We start from the raw sequence: 22394 nt of genomic DNA, 5'->3' as shown, positions 1-22394 counted from the left end.
CCTGAATCTGATTGAATTCCACCAAAACACAGCTACCATCTGGAAGCACCCCCCGTTAGCTTTGTATATTTGGGAATAGGCATGGGGGAATCTAGTATTTTAAGAAAGTGGGGGGGGGGGGACTGCTTCATAAAGTCTGAGAAACGCTTGATTAGCATTTTGTTAGAAAATGAGATCATCTCGATTAAGTGAATATTAGCAAATCATCTAAGTCAGGTTGACACATTTTATTTATTTCTATTTCAGCTTTCCTCTAAATTGCCCACGGTGGTGAACATAGTTCTTCACCCCCTCCCCATTTTATTCACCAAACGACCTTGTAAAGTAGTTTAAGTTGAGAGAATATTGTAGAACATAAATTTCTAGCGGGGGAAAGTAAAAAATGTTTGAGAGAGAAACATGACTTGATTTATTTCAGTACAAGAAAGCAAAAGAAATTGAACATAGTGGTATTCCATTTTAAATTTGCAAGGGGGTGGGAAACATCCCTGTGAGGAAGGTCTATAGAATGTGAAGAAGAATTTGTCACCATTTGGGCAGGATCAGATGCAAAGGTGAAAAACTGCGGTGTTATTTAAGTTATGCAACATTGCCACCTTGTGCTTATTCCTGTTAATTGCAGCTGTACCTTAATAGGCAAGATATATGACAAAGCAGGATTTACAAGGCTAGCTGTCAACAGATGCTGTAGAAGAGTGAACCTTTCCTTCGGTCAACAGGAATTAAACTAATATTTAATTTTAAAAACACAAAATCAATTTTTATATACTAATCAAACAGTGGAGAAAGCAAAGAGGGACAGCATATGTCATGTTTGCCTTCTGATGGTACTTCGTTTCTCTCAACTCACCCACTCCAAAGGCAAGATAAAAAACAAAATCAAGCGAGTTTATTAAGAGAATTTTAAAAATGTGTCTTACACTCCTCTGAGTTGGCAGAATACATTCAAGTTATTATAAAATACATTGCAGAGCAAATGAACAGTACCTTGTGAAAAAGGAGGGGTCAGGTTGATTCCCAGCTCTGGCTCGGTTAACAGGTCCACAAAATGTGATTATTCATCCTAATGGGAAAAAGACACCTCCTGCAGACTGTTGCTGATTGTTAACTTTGGGCAATGTGAACTCGGGACAGGTGTAGAAACTGATCAGACATGTCCATTAAACTTAAAGGTGTAAAGGTCTAATGAGGCATTACATTCATTAGGAATTAGCCAACTGCACAAGCAACTGCTGCTTCCCTAAGACAGTTCTGATTTTTAGCAAAGCGTTCTGCGTAAGCTCTGTCGCTTCTTCCCATTTATTTTTTTCCGGGTTTGTGTAAGTCACCAGATTCTCAGTGTACTTCAAGATCACCTTTAGGAACCTGTGTGGAAGAGGAAATAAATACAATTGTGACACCAAAAAAGAAAGCCTTTTTCAAAAACCATCAGACATTAAAATATATTGTCAAACAGATGCTTTCCCTGGAAAAGCCATCATTGCATCGCTTTTGCAGTTGCAGAAAGACATTTCTGGACCACACTGCCCCCTTCCAGTGGCTGCAATTTGTAAAGGCGGGGAGGAAACACCCAGTCATGTTAAATGCAGTCACGCATTTAAAGCAACATCTTTATTCCAGGTCCTTTCGGAAGCCCGAACAACAACTAAGAGGTGTAGTACTGAGACACTGGTGGTACCACCTTCTTCCTGCTCCAGAATGCTGAAAGGTGTAGTGAAGAGTGCTGCCAGCTCATTCTTCATATTGCAGCTGATTAAGGAATGTCAAGGATTACAAATCACTAGGTGGAATCAGTCAGATAATAATCAGTGGTTGAAAGGAGCTTTGTGTATTACTTGACTAAAGCTAGAATGTACTCACTTTAGGTAATGTTGATATCCAGGAGCCTTCTGTTCACCAGCAGTATGGACATGAATTAGTTCCAGCGTAATCAAGATTAAAATTAGTTGCAAGACTGGAGATAGAAATTTAATACTAGAAGAAGAAAAAATATTTGAAAACAAAAGCTTTAGGAACAATTAAGCCAACAAGAAAACATATTGCTATGCTGTTCTTCTTGCTGTTTTTAATTCACTGCCCCATGAGGAGTCTCCAAGCAGCTTACAAATTTTAAGAGCATAAAGTAAAAAAATGCAATAAAAACCATAAAAGACTCTATAAAGCAGTGACAAACATATAAGTATACTTTTTATGTGGTGCTGGATGTTAATGTCAAATAGGTTAAATGGATTAAGTGAAGGTTATGTTAGTCTGCAACACCTGGATCAAGACACTCAGCCAGGGACTTCCGGGGTGGCGCCATCGGTAATGGCAGACGCCCTCTGATCTGGAGGGACCAGCTCCACGGGAAACGGGTCTTTCCTGCTACGGCGAAGCGGGGACCCTTTCAAAAATCACAGGCAGATGAAGCCTGTGACCATGGGACTCGGTGGGCACCTTTAGCGCCCCCCCAACCCGCAAAGGAACCCACTAACGGGCTCCGGAGTGAAGAGGGGGCAGTGGCGCGGTGCTGAGAGTCAACTGCTTCTTCCGTGGAGCGAAGCCGCACAGCCGTTGCCGGAGAGCGCTGCCTTTTTCCTGGGACAATTTGGCTTTTAAAATAATCACCCGTGAGTACTTAAATCTCGGACAATTGGACTCTAAATAATGATTTGTGAGTAGAAAGGAAAATTGGACTTAAAAATTTACTTTAATTTGGCACTGAAACGGGAAGGTCTAAACAGGAAGTCAGCCTTCCGTTTCTTTGTAGATAGATCAAAGCAAAGACATGGCAAACTAGAGTTCAGAAAATCGCTTGTAAAGGATTAACTTCCATCATTTAAAATTGTTGAACCCCCTTCGGAAGCAGGAGAAGAGGGGGGATTTTTTCCAGACTGTTTAACCTGCAGAAGAGAGTGTAAAGCAAAGTAACTTTCCACCGTCTTGATCCTGGAGCGGGGTGTCAGGACTGACGTTCTTTGGGAAGCTCATTGGCCAGAGACAAACATTTTTGACAGATAGTTAAAAGAAGAGAAACATAGTGGTTCCACTGTTCCTTTTCGCATTTTAAAGGAACAAATATTGACAAAATATCTGAAAAAGGAAACTTTGTTGTCAGATCTGCCTTTAAAAGAAAAGAACAAAAAGAAGTTCTTCCCCTAGAGGGAGCCTGTGAAACAGTTTCAAATTCTGAATCGGGGAGCTAGCAGCTGTTACAGATTACGATCGTGGGAATAGCCTTCTGACCTTGCAGAACAATGTATCCAGAAGCTCTGCTGCGTGCTTTCTGTAAAACAAGTGCCCTACTGGAACAGCTACATGAGAAGACGGATTTTATGACTGATGCGATTAGAAATGTTGGACAGGCAGTGGGATATTATATAGAGCCCACCCAGGATTCAAATCAGGAGTGTGCTCTGACAGAACAGATGAGAGAGGATGTTGCTGAACCTTGGGCGCCAGAGATGGAGGGAGCTGTGGCCCAGCAGGAACATGAGTTCTTGGATTTGACAAATGAACTTGGAAAAAGCCAGATTTGGAAAGATAAAGTTTGGTTTGGTTTGGAAATGGGGGGGTGGATAGACCCCCCTATGCAGAGATGTTTGGACTTTTCAAGTCTGGCAATGGGCCGTGAGATGTTTGGGGTTGTGGGGGCTCTCAATTTTGGAGGGACTTTGAAACCTGTTTTTAAATACCACATGGAGTTTAGTGTGGACTATGGAAAAGGGGCTGATTTGTCGAGAAGGGTCAAAAACATTGTTAAGTTGGAGTTCCCACGAGTGAAAGGAGCAGGAGACAAAGTAAAGTACAGGTATAAATATGAAGAAGGGACATGGAAGGGACTTAAGGGCCTCGGACATAAGATTACCAGGTTAATGCGCTAGATTGATGAGATAGAAAGGACTGACAAAACCCGGGACCAGGAGGAAGAGACGCTGGTTGAAGATTGGAAGGAAAAAAAAATTTTTTTTATTAGGATTGTTTTATAAAATTGATGAACGTTAGAAAAATGTTGGAACGAAATTATTTGGCTTTAGCAAAAATGTTTAAAGAATTATGTAAGAATATTATGGTTATGAGAAATTGGTATAAATAAGATCTAAGTTTTAAATTTTAAGGTTCTTTATAGTAAGATAAGATTAAAATAGATTAAGGTAATGTAATGACAGAATATTATGAAATATGGAAAGGATTTGCTGCGACAATTAATAACTAGGATACAAAAAAAGGGAGGGGTGAGGAGGTCAAAGAAAGAAGGTAATGACAATTAAGGATTTGAGAATATTGGATTTGTTTTTTAAATGTTTGTGGCACATTTTTGTCTTTTGATTGTGATGTGTTATTTTTTGATTCTGATTTTTATTAATTTGTATTGCTTGATTGTGGCTTGTTTTTCCTTTGTTTTTCCTTTTTCTTTTTCTTTTTTGTTTCTTTTTTGTAACTCTAAAAATTCTTAATAAATATCATTTTAAAAAAAACAAACAAACAAAAAAACAAGACACTCGGCCAGGAGAGATATTCTGCTGCTTGCTAACTGACAATCTCTCTTTCTCTCCCCTCAGATCTCTGCCTCCTTGTATCCCTTTAGTTACTTTCACTAAGCTTGTCCTCTTATCCTGAATATTTGTGCCTGCCTATCTGCCCTGGAGATACTTTCAGCATCAGTCAGAAACACAGAGCAATACTTGCAGAACACAAGCTTCATTTATTAGCTTATCTCTGTGTTGTATGTATTGTGTAAGAATCTAGACTACATCAGTTGCATTTAGGCCCCATCAAAATCAAGTCCCACTTTCATTTTCAGTGGGATTAAGCAAGTCTGGATGTAGTCTTTGTGATATATATATATATATATATATATATATGCACATGTGTATATGAATACAGATCTAGAATATTATATGCACTCATTCTGTCTATTTCTCTCTCTCTTGTAATACTTGAGATCTGTTTAACAAATTGTTTATTTTGAAAATATTTTCAATTACATGTTCACTCCCATTCCTTCAAAAGTAAAGAAAAAACCCCACCTCCTTCTCATGCGCAGATAGTTGTGCCTCTGGCGTGATCTCAGCGATTTGTTTGTCCACTGCTTGTACCTGGTTTCACAAGTGGAAATGACTTGACATGACACTTGGTGGCACTGGTTGCTTATCTGACGAAGCACCACGACAATCTCCAGGACAGATCGTGGGCAGAAGAGGACATGAAGATGCTTGCTGCAGAGATCAGCCAATAACCTAAATCAAAAAATATACCATTTCTTCAGTGCTCTTTTAGCTGCCGTAAAATAGAACTAATGTTCAGCCGGATTGCCATAAATGCAAGCTAATCTAGTGCAAACTACATCCATAAAAAGAGGCAAACTGATTGTTCTTCCAAATTAAAGAAATTTGAAGAAATAATCACATTTGCCTCTTTTATAATAAATGGGTACTGTTTGCCATTGATGCCAGCTAATTCCACCTGCATGATCTAGTCCATCTATATAATCAGATAGAATGTTGGGACTTGAAGGACATGCTAAACTGTGGCTAATCTAAAAGGGACATGGGAGCTTCCAATCCCCTCCTTGTGGCTATACTGTGGAGGAGGAGAAGGAAGGGGGAGCATGCAAGCTCAGGGATGCTGGGCTTATTCTTGTAATGCTAAACTGTGGTTTATTGTCATATATGAATGTAGCCAAACCATAGTTTACAATCTTTGTTTGGAGGGATCATTAAAGCCAGTTTGCTGGTCCAGTTGCTATGGCAAACCCTGACACACCATAAAGAGTTCTTGTAAGCTCTGCATCTGAGGCATGTGCAGGAAAGGACGAAGCATGTGCTTGAAGGACTGGAGAACAGAGCATCTGAACATGGACATTATGGCTCAAACTTATCTCATGAGGCAGTCCCTATATTTAATAGAAATGGAACTCCAGAGCTGACAAAAAGCATCACCAAAAAGGTAAGTCATAGGACTACAGTGTACTTTCAGATTTGGCAAAAAGCAGCGAAAGTGTTACAGAACTTACTTCTCAGTTATAACCTCCTCCACAGGATCACCTAGAAATCTGATACTGTGAGACAAGTAGGGTTGTAGCTGAGAAAAAATATCGGTAGTCGCAAACATACAAGGAACATCATCAGTATCTTTTCCTGACCTTAAAAACAAAAGAAAACCAAGATATTAATGATTGCTCTCAGAATCTTATTTGAGGGCTCTTCAAATATGTGTTACTTAGAACAACAAGAGCTATCGAATAATTAGTAATTCTATTTTTGCATGACCTCAAATCAACCAATATATTCTTGGGTGTGTTATACTTGGTTATCTCCCAAATTCTAAGATGATGAAATCCTAGACTGTGATGCTGACTGAGGTGGCGGCCTAGTTTGTTTTGTGTTTTTTTAAAAAAAGATTACACAGTCTTGCTGCTTTAACTCACCCAACATTTCCCTACCATAGGGAGATGGGGGTCTCTTTCAGCATGACAGGTTGGGAGCCCCAAAGGTTCTAAATGTTTGGATGCATTGTCTGTTGATACAATCACTTGCTTTCACAGTGACCTGCCATGAGCCCTCAAGATAAGATGGGACAGACAACCTAAACGCATACATATATTCAAACTAACCAAATGTCTTGCTCATCAGTTACCTCCACATTTTAATCCTTGTACAGCAGTCTAGAATTATGTAAATAGGAAGAAGGGTTTGCAAGAAAGCGTAGACTTAGAAATTTCTCACCCCAACATACACCTCTAACCACAAAAAGGAACAGGAGAAACAGGCATTACCCTCCAATTTCTTGAACTTGCTCTTCAGGCATTATAGGAAGAACAGACCATGAATGAATGCTTTTTATGCACTTCAGTACCTAGAAAGTGAAAAAGAGATCTATAAACAATTCCCCTCCCTTCTGACAGAAGTAGATGAAATTTGCAGGCCTGTTAGCCCAAAGGCTACACTTTTCATTGCTCCTGCCCCCCGCCCCCATATCCCACATCTCCACAAAAGGTCCCCTGATCTTCAGGACTGGCTTTTTAGGTAATGTTGAGGCATACAGTATGATGAGATCAGAAAGACTCATTCTGAGAGCTTTGGTTCTTAGAATTCAGCCCAAAGCTTTTATTTGCCATTGACTTTTTAGCAGACCTTACTAACCTGAAGTCACATGTGCTATGAATCCATTCCTGATTAAACTTCTCTGACAGTCTATAACTTTCAACTGGGCTCTTTTGGTGTTGTCAAACAGTGATTTAGCACACAAACCTCTTCTGTATGCACATGTTTGAGTTTCCTACTAACTTTGACAGGACGGTTGAAAGTGCATCTCCCCCCCCCCCCCCCCCAAATCTGGAACTGTACTCCAATCCCCAGGACTGGGGGAAGCAATGTGCTTCAATTGCATGGTGTGGATGTGACTATTTAAAAGCTCAAGAGAGATTAACTCACTACTGAACAACAAAGATGATGATAAAGTCAATGTACCTGCTTCTTAAGTTGGGCTATTGGATGAAATTGGGAACAATAGCAATCTGCACAGCTCATAAGTGGTTTTAGGAATGAGTGTTCCTGGTTTGAAAATAAATTAAAATTCATGGTTAAAATGTAACTATATTTGAATCATTTTCTTGTAGATAGTACTGCAATCAATTCCACTGAAGCTAATTGTACTGTACTTAACAATGTTAAGGTATTGGATGAAGTTGGATCCAGACTTGTGCTCACTGGAGTTCTCCTTTTGCTGGAGGAAATGAGGGGTGAGAAGTGACCTTTGTTGATTCCTCCTTTCCCCTGCAGACCCCTGTACCCCTGAAAAGCATGGAAGGCGGTGTCAAGAATCAGTGAAAACTGCTCCTCTTCCTCCAGTGAGAAGCCTTTGCTAGATCCCAGTTCTCTCCATGGATACAGGAACCTTTCCTGTCAGAGGGAGCAAGTCTGGATCCAACCTAGGATGCTTTATATACAAAAATATATAAGAAAATAAAGGTATCAACTACTATGCACTGCCCTGGATTCTGATGAAACCTACACATGCGGATGAGCGGTTTCCAACACGAAACTACTCCTTCCTGTGGATCAACCATGTTTGGAACAAAAATGGGCATAATGCATTTGTGACTGGATCTCCCTTGTTTGCTTTTGAAATAACTTTTCAAGTAGGTATGGGTGGGTTCAGATTTTGGGCAGACCAAGGCTGTTGGGAATAGTTAACCCTTTCCCTCCATTTCCCCCAATCTAAATCATCCTTTGTTTTCGCTGCGGAAGGGCTAATAGCTTGGGGAGGGGCAGCATGAGTGAAAAGGGTTAAAGATCCCATATCCCAGGCCCATTTTGATCGTAGATCTGTTTCAGTATTTACAGATCTAGTAATATAAGCCAGAATGAATGGATGAAGAGCAAGCTGAAAAACCCTGCATGCTAAAGAATAAAAGAAATAAAAACCATTTGACAGAAATATTAGGACAGCAGAACAGGGATGGCTCCTATCTTTCCAATGTTAAGATAGCTTACATAATGTAATATATCTACAGTATGGTCTTCCTCAATTTGCTGCCCTCCAGATTTTTTGGACTACAGTTCCCATCAGGCCACTGGCCTCGAATGGTAGCAGCTGTAGACCAAAATATGTGGATGGCACCAGGTTCGGGAAAGTTGGTCTATACTACAGCTGTAGCTCACTGGCCACAATCCAAAGAGGCCCATGCATGTATCCCAAGGCATTTCTTTAGGGAAGGCTTCCTCAAACTCGGCCCTCCAGATGTTTTTGGCCTACAACTCCCATGATCCCTAGCTAGAGGGACAAGTGGTCAGGGATGATGGGAATTGTAGTCTCAAAACATCTGGAGGGCCGAGTTTGAGGAAGCCTGGTTTAGGGACACAGAGGGATTGCCGAGTTTCTCTTCTGGAAATAGCTCCTCATACAAAATCAGATTCTACTCAGGAGGGTCTCCAGACCTTCCGAAGTAACTTTTTAGGGAATGTGACAGACTCGTAAAAAGTGGAACCATGCATGGCACTTTGGATCCTGCTCACTCAGCCCATAAAAGAAGTGCCTGTAAGTCATATGATAGTTGGATAAGATAGTCTTCAAATCCAGATCTTTCCAGATTTTGGGTATAAGGAAACATTGGTTTCACATAAATAGGTCTTGCTGCACCAAAATTGGCCCCTACCTTGACTGCAGCTATGTCACCTTTGGAAAATCTGCACAGGAGGGTAATAGAAAATGCAAGAATCGAATTGGCTATTTCTCTCGGGAAGACATTCAAGCTGCTCTCTCCATGGCTCAGATGATCTCTGACACGTGGGCCTTCTTGGTGGTTCAAGAAATCCCAAAAAAATTCCTACAAAAAACAAGACAAGTAGTGTGAAATGTAAAAAGAAAAGAAAAGGCCCTTCTATACAGGCAAGGTGCCTTTGATATGTAGAAAAGCGTTTCTAGATCCAATCCAGAGAGGGTGGAAATAAAACCAGAGCAAACATTTGTTTGCTTCCCGTCTACAAGAGCAAAATCCTACTGGAAGTTAAGTTTCTGATACAGATGATTATGAAAATCTGCTCATTTGAGAAGTCATTATTTCTCATTGTTCAATTGCTTAGAGCTGCCAGAGCACATGCCAACTTGTTTGCAGATCTGCAAATGGAAAATAGTCTCTTATACAACATTAATCCCTTTCACTATTAGGATGCAACATACAAAATCCCTGTTGAATAGTTTCAAAACCAGCAAAGGTGACATCCCTGTCAGCATTGCTGACTTCATTATCATCATTTAACGTTTTTCCATACTAAAGCATTCTAATGATCTTTTCATTTTATCCATGCTGCAAATATTCAGCACTGAACTGCTTACTTCATAGAGAATATAAGTTTAGGTACTTGAGTCCTACAGGATTTAAAGAGTTACTTATACCTTAGCGCTGCATGAATTAACATAATACTGAATTAACATTATAAAAATTAACATTGTGCTCACCCAAGATAGCCCAGCCATGTTGGAAGTGTGAGTTGCCTTATTACAAAATACCCACAAGTGCAGTCCTATGCAATGTCAACTCAGAAGTAAGCTCTACTGGCACTTATTAGTCAATAATTGAGGCCTAGAAAGCTATGGGCTTTTCATTTTAAATTCAATAAGCCAAAATCCATCATCTTACCATTGCTGATTCACCAAGAACTAAAGGAAGCTGATTGGCTTCTTCATTATGCAACTGTTTTGCTAGCATCTAGATATAAAAAATGGAATCAAATGTCAAATAACCCAAAGCACTGAAGACTGCCAGACTATTTTGTTAATATAAAGCTTTATAACTAAGACATCCTGCATTTAAAAAAATAATCTTTTTTTTATAATTAGAACGTCATTTTCTAAAAAACCTTACTACTTCAACCAACCAACTATAGTATCATGTCTAAAGGTAAATGGTAAAGGACCCCTGGACAGTTAAGTTCAGTCAAAGGTTGCAGCACTCATCTCACTTTCAGGCCAAGGGAGCCGGTGTTTGTCCAGACAGCTTTCTGGGTCATGTGGCCAGCAGGACTAAACCACATCTGGCACACAGAAGACCATGACAAGTGTCAGAGCGCACAGAAACGCTGTTTACCTTCCTGCCACAGCAGTACCTATTTATCTACTTGCACTGGTGTGCTTTTGAACTTCTAGGTTGGCAGGAGCTGGGACAGAGCAACAGGAGCTCACCCCATTGTGGGGATTCGAACCACCGACCTTCTGATTGGCAAGCTCAAGAGGCTCAGTGGTTTAGACCACAGTGCCACCAGCATCCCTAGTATCATGTCACGTACTCCAATGAACCACATGGTCAACTTACCTCATCGAAAGTGGTATAAAGAGAAGATGACTAGAAAAGAGAAAATAAAAATGTCACTACTGTTTAATTTCTGGAAGGAAAATACAGGTTGATTTAAATCAAGTCATACTCTGGCCACATTCACACAAGAATTTAAAGTGCTATGATACCACTTTAAACAGTTGTAGCTTCGCCCAAAGAATTCTGGGAGCTGTAGTTTGTTAAGGGTGATGAGAGTTGTTGGGAGACCCCTATTCCCCTCCAAGACAATTTCCACAAGACTCTAAATAATGAACAAATCAAAATAAAATTGCTCACTATCCCAGCGCTCAGCTGATTTTTACCCTCTATTAAGGTGAAACTGTGGTTCAAGCTAACCAGAATCTGTGCACTGAGGAAGGGAATAGGCAGGGTGTGTGATCTCATCCTTCATTCCTGGCTGCCAAACTACGGTTTATCAAGCTGGGAACTGTACATTCAAACTGGATCATTATGTGGTACCAGTTAATAACAGATTCTAGGTAAATGTGACTAGAGGTGGGGTTTTTTAGAAGTAACCAACAAGGGGGGGAAATTACCTCAGCCGTCATTGTAAACAATTAAAATTATTAGTAGGACTGGAATGACACTTGTAGTTTAATGTTGGACTATGGTTGTAATGGAGATGTAATAGAATTGAATTAATAGAGAAGATGCAGGAAGAAAAAAAGTTAACATAAGGATCCACAAAAGTGAGGAGGGAAGTCCTTGGGAATTTATGGAATTCTCTTTTTGTTTTGGTTGTGTGACAATTGTTTGTAAATTTTAAAATCTGAAAATTAAATGGCTTTTTAAAAAAAAGAAAAAGGAAAAATTACCTCAGCCGTCATTAGTCTGCTAGGACATTTATTAACCTTTGTGAAAAGCAACCTAAGTCCACTCTCCAGCTGAGGTAGTAACAGTATAACACAGTCTGCATACCTGAAAGAAATATTACAGCGAGATTGATTTCCACTACACATTCTCTTCTTTCATGAAAAACTGAAACATATGAATTTAACAAGCCTCATTCAGGCTGGATATTGTTGTCTCAGATATTTGAAATAAAGGCACAAGGAGTGGAATCAGTATGCAATCACAGGGATGGGGAGTGAGTGAGTGAACAGGAGTGTTTACTCATTTCTACAGCTATTTTATGAGGGTTCCCAGTCTTTGGGGAGCACATTTTCCCATAGCAAACATTTAGTGAGACCACCCTTGAGACTTCCTCTTGAAAAAATTCCAAATGTGTTCATCAGCCCCCAAAGACTGGGAAACCCTGCTATAGCCTTTGGTTTCAGAGAAGCCTAGAAGCCTGGGCAGTGCTGGATTTACGTATAAACTAAACAAGCTATAGCTTAGGGCCCCACTCTCTTGGGCCCCCCCCCAAAAAAAATTAAAGGAAAAAACCACTGGATATACATTTCCAAAATATAAGATAAAAAACAAATAAAATAAAAACTACATACAGCAAAAGTATTTTGTGTTGTGTAGGCTCCCGCCTACTAGCCTGCTCCCTAAAATATCACTGGTTTGCTCATTTCTATATATAGGATGCTTACATTCTGCATGAACTGGTTGCATGGCAACATGTGCAAATAGCTTTAGATACCTGTTAGGTCCATAAATTACCATATAGCATACATTCAACACAAAAAACAGTGACAATTTGTTGTTGACAAAGGACAGCTGGACATATAAAGGGCCCCATTACCTTCAGAACCTGGGGCATCCAAGTGGCTGCTTGAGGAAATGGGGAAACTCTTTGACTCTGCGCTTTGTCCATGAGCATACTGGACTTAAATATCAAGGGAGCATATTTAAATCAAAGTATTTCAAATAAGACCTTGATGGTGCAGAACCCTATGTGACCTTTTTGTGGAAAGCAAGAGCTGCTTTCATGATAGCACTGAAGCTCAATGGTATAGCATTTGCTTCGCAGGTAGGCAGTCCGAGACTGTCCTCCGACATCTCTAGGCAGTACTGAGAAGGGCTCTCCATCGGAAATCCGTGAGAGCTGCTTCAGGGCAGTGTAGACATTAGAGTTAGATGGCCCAATGCTCCGAACTCAGTAGTAGGCAGATTCCTATGTTCCTATAGTAGGGCAGTCATAGCTCTTACATATCACATTTGGTTGCTTGGGCTACTTGAATGTGGCAACCAATGACAAACAGGCAAACGAAGCCTGCAAATTGAACAGATGATGCCCAGGATCCTTTTTTCTAAAAAAAAATAAAAATGTTTAGGGGTACTCTCATTTTCCTACTCATATTGAAATACTGCCCCTCAATGAGGCCAAACTTAGATTCACAAATGTACCCCTGCATCCCCCCCCCAAAAAGCCCCGAATAAATCTGTGCTTTAACTGGTTTTATATATATCTCAAAAAAGAAGACTAGGAAAAAATGCAACACTTCTTACCTGCATTGTCTAAATGACGATAGTGCAGTAATCCAAAAAGGCAACATGGTTCTTAATACAATATTTGATTTGATTACTAATTCATCAGCCAAGGACAACAATTCATGATTAAGATCTACAAGCAACAGAAAAGAACTTGGGGTATAAAACTTTATCACCTTGGATGGCAGTAACAAGACGTGTTAAATTTGACCTTGGATGAAGAGGAAATTTGCTGAAGTGAATTTAAGAGTGAAAAAAGAAGAAACGGAGACAAACCATTTCTTCCTAGACTCCAACCACCAGAGGAAGATCTGTAGCCTAACAGCTCTTCGGTTAACTATGTAGAAACATTTCAAAGTTAAATGGTGAGCTCTAATATTGCTGCTCAGTGAGGCCCATAGCAAAGAAACGAGAAGTGGCACCTTACCGCTGCATTAATGATGCATATATATTAGTGAAAATAACCTACAAAAAAGCCTATTAGTGGAGTCTGCCTTTACAAATGTATATACTAGGAGGAAAGTGCACTGAAATGCTGATGATTTATTTTTTTAAAAAAATCTTTGCAAACTGAAACAGAAATGGAGAACTGAACTTAAGAATGGAATAATGAAAAACTGAGAGGAACTGAAATAGACAGATTCATCTGTGGGCTTGGATGGTTCCCAAGCTTAAATGGCCACTAGATCTTAAAAATGCAAGCTAGAACAGCATGATTTTTAAATGTCTGAGGTTTTTTTTAAATCTGGACAGGACTGTGTCGGGCACACACTGGCATTTTCCTTACAACAGATTTCTTAACACCCAGTACACAACTTGCACCCATAAACCTGGTTTTTCACAAAGAGTGAAGTCTCTGGATCTGGGCAAAATTCTTATGAGAAACAGAAAATGTTCAAGCAGCATAATACGTCCGAGTAAACCTTTACAAATGGTGAGCTGCAACAAACATGCTCACCTGGAAAAACGTGCAGCTCTTTCAAGTTGCTGAAAGATACGTAAGGTCGATGAACTAAAGTAGACTGAGTTTGCTGGAGGTAAGTCTTTAGCAGTTGTCCCAATCCTGCTGTTAAACAAAGCAGCATAGAGGAATATCTAGGCAAATTAGGATATACAATAAAATTAGAAACGTCCAGAACAGGCTTTGCCAACCTGGTGCCCCTCCAGATGTTGATGGACTACAACTTCCCTTAGCCCCAGCCAGAACACAGGTGGGCGAAGGCTGATCTAGAAACACACTGTTAAAACATCTCCCAAGCAATAGTGTGTGGGAAACTTAAAGAGCAAGGCTGCAATCCTGCTCTCAGTTCAGGTGCTTTGTATCTTCAGTGGGATATGAGCAGACTAATCCTCTGCTGGACAGCAGACTCATCCAGCATTCTTCCAGCGGTGCAACTGTGTTCCTGCTATGACCAGTAAGAAAGAGACAACTCACCCCACAAAAAATCCCACCCACAAATAAATAACTTGCAGCCTTACTTCACAGGAATTTCCTGGGGTGATGCAAATCCATGCCACAGAATATTACGAAGATTGAGACCATCCGGAGATCCAACGAACACTCTGAGAACATCCATCTAATTTTAACAAAATATAGGAAACGGATTCAAACTTTGACATAACATCAGTGTCATGGATTGGAGGAGAGGGGCTGCTCCGGACATACAAACAGCTCCAGATTTTTAAGGACCTTTGACAGGCTATTGCTGGTGTGCATGCCGCCCCCATAGAGCTGAATGAGACAAATAGATGCTGTCACTTTGGCCTCCAAGTGGTGGCACTACTGCAACCTCCAATTTGCATTTGTTCCCACCTGAGCACAAAGGCATGGGGCAACCACCAGTCTCCCTCTCACCTAAGGACTTATATGGCAGTAACAGGGCTGTAATGAGCCGGATTCTGGCCCATCATAGCACTGCCGCCGCTGCGTAACCATTGCTCCTTGCTCAGTGTTGCTGTGACAAGCTGGGCTTGCAACTCATTGCAGTTGGGCCACTCCACTGTTGAAGTGGAGGCCGGTGGGTGGGGGAAACGGCAAGGCATCAGCCCTGGCAGGCCCTAGCAAATGTCAGGTGCTGATGTTGGGTTTCAGCACACCCACAGCTCCTGCCCTCTAAAACCTCTTCACTGGGCACAAAGTAGTAGAAGAGAAGAGTTTCACAGGCTCCTAGAAACAATACCAGTCAAAAGGTCCGGAGCTCTCGCATTCCATAGTAATTTAAGCAGCAATGACACTGAGAGTATTAAATGGACAAAAATTAAAAGCTTGTGAATAAATATAAACACCACATGCAAGACACTCACCACTGACTGCCCAAAGACTGTGGCAAGTTCCTGAGACACAAGCAAGTCTCGTAGGAGAAAAGGACAGTCTTTGCCAATTAATAAGAACACCTGGAGATCAAAACAAGAGAAAACATTTTGCCTTCTCAAACCATGCAAAATCAATTTACTTGTTTAAATTTTGCAAAACATTTCTCTCTTTTTTGTTTAAAAGAATAATCTCAAGTTAAGGCAACTCTGGAAAACAATCAGTCCCTGGCATCTCCAGGCAGGGCTGCAAATATCCCAGGTCTAAAATCCTGGAGAGCCATCGCCAGTCAACACAGACAATGCTGAACTAGATGGACCAAAGGGCCTGACTTGGTCAGAGAAAGGACAAAGGGAACCTATGTAAACCTTGATTTTATCTGTCAGGAAAGAAGATGTGAATCCTACCCAAGCATCTCTAGCACCAGTCCAAGATTACTGAACATCAATGGATTAAGAACGTACGACTGATGTTCTTGACAAAGGGACAAGTAATGGAAAAGCGGGGAGGGGACATGTAATGCAATCCTAAACAGATTTACTAGTCCCACCGAAACTGGTGGAACTTATTCATTAGTAAAAATGCAATTCTGATGCTCGGTGGCTTTGCCCAGTCCACAAGTAGTGTAGAGCAGGACTGGGTAAGGAGCAATAATACATCATCATACACATAGGCGCCGACTCCATGGGGCCTGAGGGGGCCCGAGCCCCCTCAAAAATTAGTTTGGGGGGGCTCCGCCCCCCCAATAATCTCGGGCGCCCCTCCAGCAGAGCGCCACCACCGCCCCTCCCCCAGCCCAAAATGCACAGGGTCGGGCTGCATGCCTCCTGCCCTCCCTCCCGAGCAAAAGCTCCACCCAATTTCCTTCGGAGCTGATTAATAGGCGCAGCACGCTCTCCCCTATTCACTCACGAGGAGGCGGCGCCACTTTATCTGCATATTCATGAGCTTATTTATTATTCATGAGCTTTCGCGGGCTCCCCCAATATTTTTTATAAGTCGGCGCCCCTGATCATACATAAAGACAAGGGTCCATTAAACAGTACTTGGCTGAGGATATTCCACAGACATGCTACTTAGTTACCCAGTAGAATCATTAAAAAAATCTACAAACCAGGGATCCCAGGTTTTAGTTTTCCATGTCTTGCTGACAAGTCGATCAAAATGAAATTCTTGATGAAGTATGCAGGGATTTTCCATAAGCAACCAAAAGTCTCTCTTTTTTTAACACTCTTTCCACACACATGCCCAGACCTTGACTACCAGTGAATGAGTTTAACAATATGGCATCAATCTGAGAGTATGACATAAAATTAGCAATAGAAGCTTTTGCTTACAGGGCACTATGAAGAAAAAGGACTGAACCGAAACTTAGGAATGTTTCTGAACAAAAAACAAACAAACAGCTATTAGCACAGGAAAATAGAAAGAAAAGCAAGATGATTTTAATCTCTTAAAACTTACGAGAAGGCCTCCTTTAAGTGAGTTACTTTTTAATAATCAGAATAGTCCAGCATCCTGTTCTCAAAGTGACCAACCATTCACTGGGTGAAGATGTGGGTTCAGATAGGTAGTCGTGTTGGTCTGACGCAGTCAAAATAAAAAATTAAAAAATAGTCCAGTAGCACCTTAGAGACCAACTAAGTTAGTTCTGGGTATAAGCTTTTGTGTGCATGCATGGTATCTGAAGAAGTGTGCATGCACACGAAAGCTTATACCCAGATCTAACTTGGTTGGTTTCTAAGGTGCTACTGGACTATTGTGTAAAGATGTGTTATCTTTTGCCCGTCCTGAATATCCCAACATTGGATGTCTACAAGTTCTAATGCTGTAAGTCCCCAAAGCTGAAACCTTCCCTCATAGGGGAGTTGCTCCACCCCCTTGATCATTTTGGCTGCCCTTTCCGGAACCATTCATGGAGGCTCTGCACACGGGCAAGCAAAGGGTGTGGGGAGGAAGGGAAATGAGAGGCTAGACATCTCCTCCCTCTGCCCCACCACTGTCAGGAGCTCAGCATACACTCAAGTAGGACCCTGGCAGAGACACATGCCCGACTGGCTTATTCTCTCCCTTCTGGTCAATCGTTCGGGAGCTTCAAAAGCTTTCTTCAGCCCGAACATCACAGCAACAGATGCCAACTGACAACGGCACACTTAGGGATCCACAGGGTTTGCACATCATGTGTAACAGATCTCGGCAACTCAGCATTTTGGCTAATCTACTTTATTTACATATAAACACACACGGAGCACTGTAACATGGCTCCCTCTCTCTCTAGCATCAGACAGCAATGAGAAAAAGAACAAAGGACAATAGTCCCACTTCACCGAACACAGTACCACAAACATCCTGTCTCCGTCACTTCCCACTCTGTGGAGTCAAAACATATACCATCATGTGATAGACAAAAATCCCATGACTGCAATCATGGAGCAGGAATTCTAACAACCACATCCCCTTTCTTCCAATGTAGCAATCCTAGCTTATTATTCAGAGTACTAAGGGAGGGAATGGGGGAAAGAGGCTGGTCCAGCATCTTCCCTCCACCCCTTGGGTTCACAGTTGCTCCTCCTCATCATGACAGCTAATGTCCCAGGCCCCACTAGCTCCTGCTTCTGGAAGACACAGTGCGATTGGCATGCACCACTGGCAGACACATTGCTGCTTATCCAAGATGGTAGGATCCCCTGCTCACATAGGCAACAAGTGACATCCTTGGTTCTTTCTGCAGACACTTCTACAGGTCTGTTTTGCATGTCCCTTTAAGCCACAGTTACACTAAACTATGGTTTAAAAATGTGAATGTGCACAAAACCGCAGCTTCTTACTCTGCTGCCAGCAGCTAAGGTTTGTTCTTGGCTTATCGCTCATGGTTTCTCTGGGCAGAAACAAAGCATGAGCCCCAGTTAAGATGTAAAGTTAAGCCATATCATTACTAAGCTGCCAGCAGAATAGCAGGAGAAAGGGAGGAGCAAAGCATCTGCGATTTCAGCAGTGTGTACCAGCAGGTTACATGTTCACATTTAAACCAGTTTAGTTCAACTATGGTTTAGTGACATGCGAACAAGGTCACAGTAAACATCTGCAAGCAAGCATCTCACAACACTTAAATGTGGAAACCAGCTGGAAATTATATTCAACCTGCAACCTTAAAATTATCAGAAAAAGAAGGGAGACAATGTTTCTTTCAGTGCAAAAAGACCTCATTAACCTAAAGCTTGGCAAAGCCGAAGATTTTAGCACTTACATCACCCAAGGCTCGTTCCAAACATGCCGTAAGCTTCATTAAGCTCAGTGCAATGGCTGTAGCATGTGGACTCTTTATAGCGTCAAACGTTTCAAGAAATACCTGCCGTTTGGGAGAAAGGAAAACCAAGGGTAGTCATGTGGCACAACACGTTTAAAGCGAGAGAACAGAACAGCTATGTAAACTTACAAATGCAGTTTAGGTTAATAACAAAAATTCACAAGCATTTCTTTATTACCATTTCAAGTATTACAAAAGGAAAGAGTATTCCCACTCCATAAAGAATAAATTATTTGTATCCTAGTTTAATCTACCCTTTGGAGTTCCCACGCCTTGAAAATTAAACAGGCACCAACACAGTTGAGTTTTTGGCACCTACTGAAGACCTTCCTCTTTTAAGGACCTTTTGAGACAAGATCTTTCCCAGTCTGTATTTGTATTGAGATGTTTTTAAGATGTTATTTACTGCCCTTTGAGAAAGAGGGCAAGATCTAAATTAAATAAATTATCTGTAAATCTCATGTGGAGAGCTACTAAGTCCCACTACAGCAGGCTTCCTCAACCTTGGCCCTCCAGATGTTTTGAGACTACAATTCCCATCATCCCTGACCACTGGTCCTGCTAGCTAGGCCAAAAACATCTGGAGGGCCAAGGTTGAGGAAGCCTGCAGCAAATCACCACCACAAAAGAGAGTCCAAAAATACAGGCAGCTGTGTTGGTCCATGCACATACACACAAGAGGGACAGAAAGTGAGAGGTAAGGGTCTCTATCTAGCCCTCTGGACTCTTATGTCATACCTCTGAGCAGTTTGTCCACTGGAACCAGATCACAAACTGGTCTTCAAATTGCTCCCTGGTAAGGGATTGTAGATGTGAGTGAAGAGATTCACACAAAGGTCCTAAAGATCTCACACTTTTTACATAATCCACAGTTTGATCTGAAAAACAAAAAAGCAGTGCCTAGTCAAGGAAAGCATCAATAAACTCATGTTCTTATGAAGTATGAACATCCAAAATAAAAGTTTTCCCCTGAATAATTAGTCTCTTCCTTTAAATTCCTGGGAGTTTACCTTAGTGAAGACCTCTCTTGGAAAAATAATATAACTCAGGTGGTTAGGAAGGCCCAACAGAGACTCCATTTTCTCAGGGTCTTGCAAAAGAACAATGTTAAACAACAATTGATGACCTCCTTCTACCGGTCCACAACAGAAACTGTCCTCTCATATTGCATCACAGTGTGGTACGTTGGCTTGACAGCCACGGACAGAAAGTCTTTACAGAGGGTGGTGAACACAGCACATGATATCATGGGCTGTCCCCTGAGCCCGCTAGATGACATCGCAAGGAATCGTTGCCTTTGGAGAGCAAGAAAAATTCTCAGGGACGATTCACACCCCAGCCAGCACCTCTTTAATCTTCTACCCTCGGGCAGGAGATATAGAAGCATAATCAGTCGTACCAACAGGCTAAAAAACAGTTTCTATCTGTGGGCTGTTAGGCTGCTGAACGGAAAATACTGACTTTTGGGGTTGGTGTGTTGTGAGATTGAGTGTTTGTGGGGGGAGAGGGAGGCTTGGTTAATTTCACTGTACACAGGTTGTACATTGACAATAAAGGTATTATTATTATTATTATTATTATTATTATTATTATTTTCTAAAGCAGCATCTGTGTAAAAGGAGGACATATTTGTTTGCTATGGTTATATTAACCCTTAATTCCATTAAATTAGCCCAAAATGATTGCCTGAAAACATGTAGATAAGCTCTAGGATCTGCAGTGCAATCCTCTGCATGTGTTTAATTCAAAAGTAAGTTTTACTGTGTCTAATGGGGCCTACACCACAAAACTGTACTTAGGAATTGCAACCTTAGCTAACCAATCCACACACCATTTTAACGCATACCTGGTTCTCCATATTGTATGCATTCTGTGATTGTTCTCCAGTGTATCTCACCTTTGTCGGACACAATGCTACTAATAGAAAGGTTTGCTTTTATCTCAAATCCAGCTTCACAAACCATATAGTGCACTGTAGGGGAAAGGCAAGTAGAGACTGGATCAACTAGCAGCATCTGAAATGAGAAGTGAAAAATAATGAAAGTAGTATAAAACAACACAACTACTGTAGTACTCTCTTAAATAGACCCACAACAGGCACAGCTACAACACACCGTAGAACATCAGTATTGTAAATATAAGTTTTTAAAATTGGCATATGGCCAAAATTGCTGCCTTCAGGGGCGGCTAATCTGTGGTCCTCCTGAAGTTGTTGCATCCCAACTCCCATCAGCCCCAGCCAGCATGGCAAGTAGTCAAAGATGATGAGAGTTGTAGTCCAGCAATATATGATGGGACAAAGGTTGGCTATCCTACTTTATACCACATTTATGTACTATCAAACCTCAGCTCCTGAACGCCTCCGTTTTGGAACGTTTCGGCTCCTGAACGCCAAGAACTCAGAAGTGTTCCCGTTTTCGAACATTTTTTGGAAGCCAAACGTCCAACATGGCTCCTGCTTGAGTGCAGGAAGCTCCTGCAGCCAATCGGAAGCCATGCCTCAGTTCTTGAACATTTCGGAAGCCAAATGACAGCTCTTGCCACTGGCTGTTCCAATTCATTTCTGTCTGTGTACGCAGCAGCGGGTGTTGATGGAGCCGAAATCTCTTTACCCTATGCAACTGTTCACAACTTGACTAGAGACTGGATTAGGAACAGCTTAAGAACTGCAGTCGGGACACGGGTGGCGCTGTGGGTTAAACCACAGAGCCTAGGACTTGCCGATCAGAAGGTCAAATCCCCGTGATGGGGTGAGCTCCCGTTGCTCGGTCCCTGCTCCTGCCAACCTAGCAGTTCAAAAGCACGTCAAAGTGCAAGTAGATAAATAGGTTCTGCTCTGGCGGGAAGGTAAATGGCATTTCCGTGCGCTGCTCTGGTTCGCCAGAAGCAACTTAGTCATGCTGGCCACATGACCCGGAAGCTGTACGCCGGCTCCCTCGGCCAATAAAGCGAGATGAGCGCCGCAACCCCAGAGTCGTCCACGACTGGACCTAATGGTCAGGGGTCCCTTTACCTTTACCTTTACCTTTAAGAACTGCAGTCAGTCAGTCAGTCAGTGTGAAGCTGGTTTGAGAAACAACACATCAAACAGCAGCATTTTATAATGAAGTACAAGATGCAGACGCATTTTGCGTAACGTGAGCATGCATTAAAAGTCCAGCCCTGGAAATGCGGTGAGCCACATTTGTGACCCTGGCTTACATCAGCCCTGCAGTGCAGTCCAGTATTATGAGCCCTACTTTGCAGGAATCTGTGCTTGGTGTATGTGTGTGAACAGCCACCTACTATGCTGATCTCCACACCTGTCAGAAGAAAGCAACTCCGCAGGCAGAGGCAGCTATATACGCCCTCGCCCCTCAGGTGGAGCGCTACAGGTTGCAGCAAGGGGATCGCGAGTTAAATATCCGCCCTCCCGCCCTTGCGCTCTCTTCCCGGACGGAGGGTACGACTCTTCATTTTCTAGCTCTACACACTTACCTCCATTCCTTTCAGCTTCTCTTAGCTCCCGGTCGCTTCTGTCGCGGTTGGTGACGTCACCGAGGAAAGGGAAACCCTTCGAGCAACGCTCGTCCTATCAGGCG

The 22394-nt window shown here is 41.8% G+C and overlaps 1 protein-coding gene and 1 long non-coding RNA gene across 6 annotated transcripts; one reads left to right on the top strand and one right to left on the bottom strand.

Moving 5' to 3' along the window:
* Window positions 1-867: 867 nt before the first annotated feature.
* ERMARD (ER membrane associated RNA degradation) lies at window positions 868-22384 on the bottom strand. Of its 5 annotated transcripts, none has more exons than XM_080999823.1 (18): window positions 22291-22384; window positions 20660-20828; window positions 19552-19691; window positions 18754-18855; window positions 15500-15589; window positions 14675-14772; window positions 14154-14290; window positions 13214-13328; window positions 11632-11734; window positions 10796-10825; window positions 10124-10192; window positions 9140-9310; window positions 7452-7535; window positions 6758-6837; window positions 5996-6124; window positions 5010-5219; window positions 1861-1974; window positions 868-1365 (listed from the first exon to the last, which is right to left on the bottom strand). In XM_080999823.1, the coding sequence occupies exons 1-18, from the start codon at window positions 22294-22296 to the stop codon at window positions 1203-1205; spliced, it is 2010 nt and encodes a 669-aa protein (XP_080855949.1). In that variant the 5' UTR covers window positions 22297-22384; the 3' UTR covers window positions 868-1202. The 5 variants fall into 5 exon arrangements, with proteins under 5 accessions (XP_080855949.1, XP_080855950.1, XP_080855951.1 ...); XM_080999824.1 differs by lacking the exon at window positions 22291-22384 and adding an exon at window positions 22116-22232; XM_080999825.1 differs by lacking the exon at window positions 1861-1974.
* LOC308473953 lies at window positions 6131-7301 on the top strand. Its single transcript, XR_013984426.1, has 2 exons — window positions 6131-6343; window positions 6527-7301. It is a non-coding gene; the product is annotated as an uncharacterized lncRNA (long non-coding RNA).
* Window positions 22385-22394: the final 10 nt, after the last annotated feature.

This window comes from Podarcis pityusensis, assembly GCF_964106645.2.
Source record: "Podarcis pityusensis genome assembly, chromosome: 3".
Classification (NCBI taxonomy): domain Eukaryota; kingdom Metazoa; phylum Chordata; class Lepidosauria; order Squamata; family Lacertidae; genus Podarcis; species Podarcis pityusensis.
This window is presented reverse-complemented; position numbering and strand designations above follow the sequence as displayed.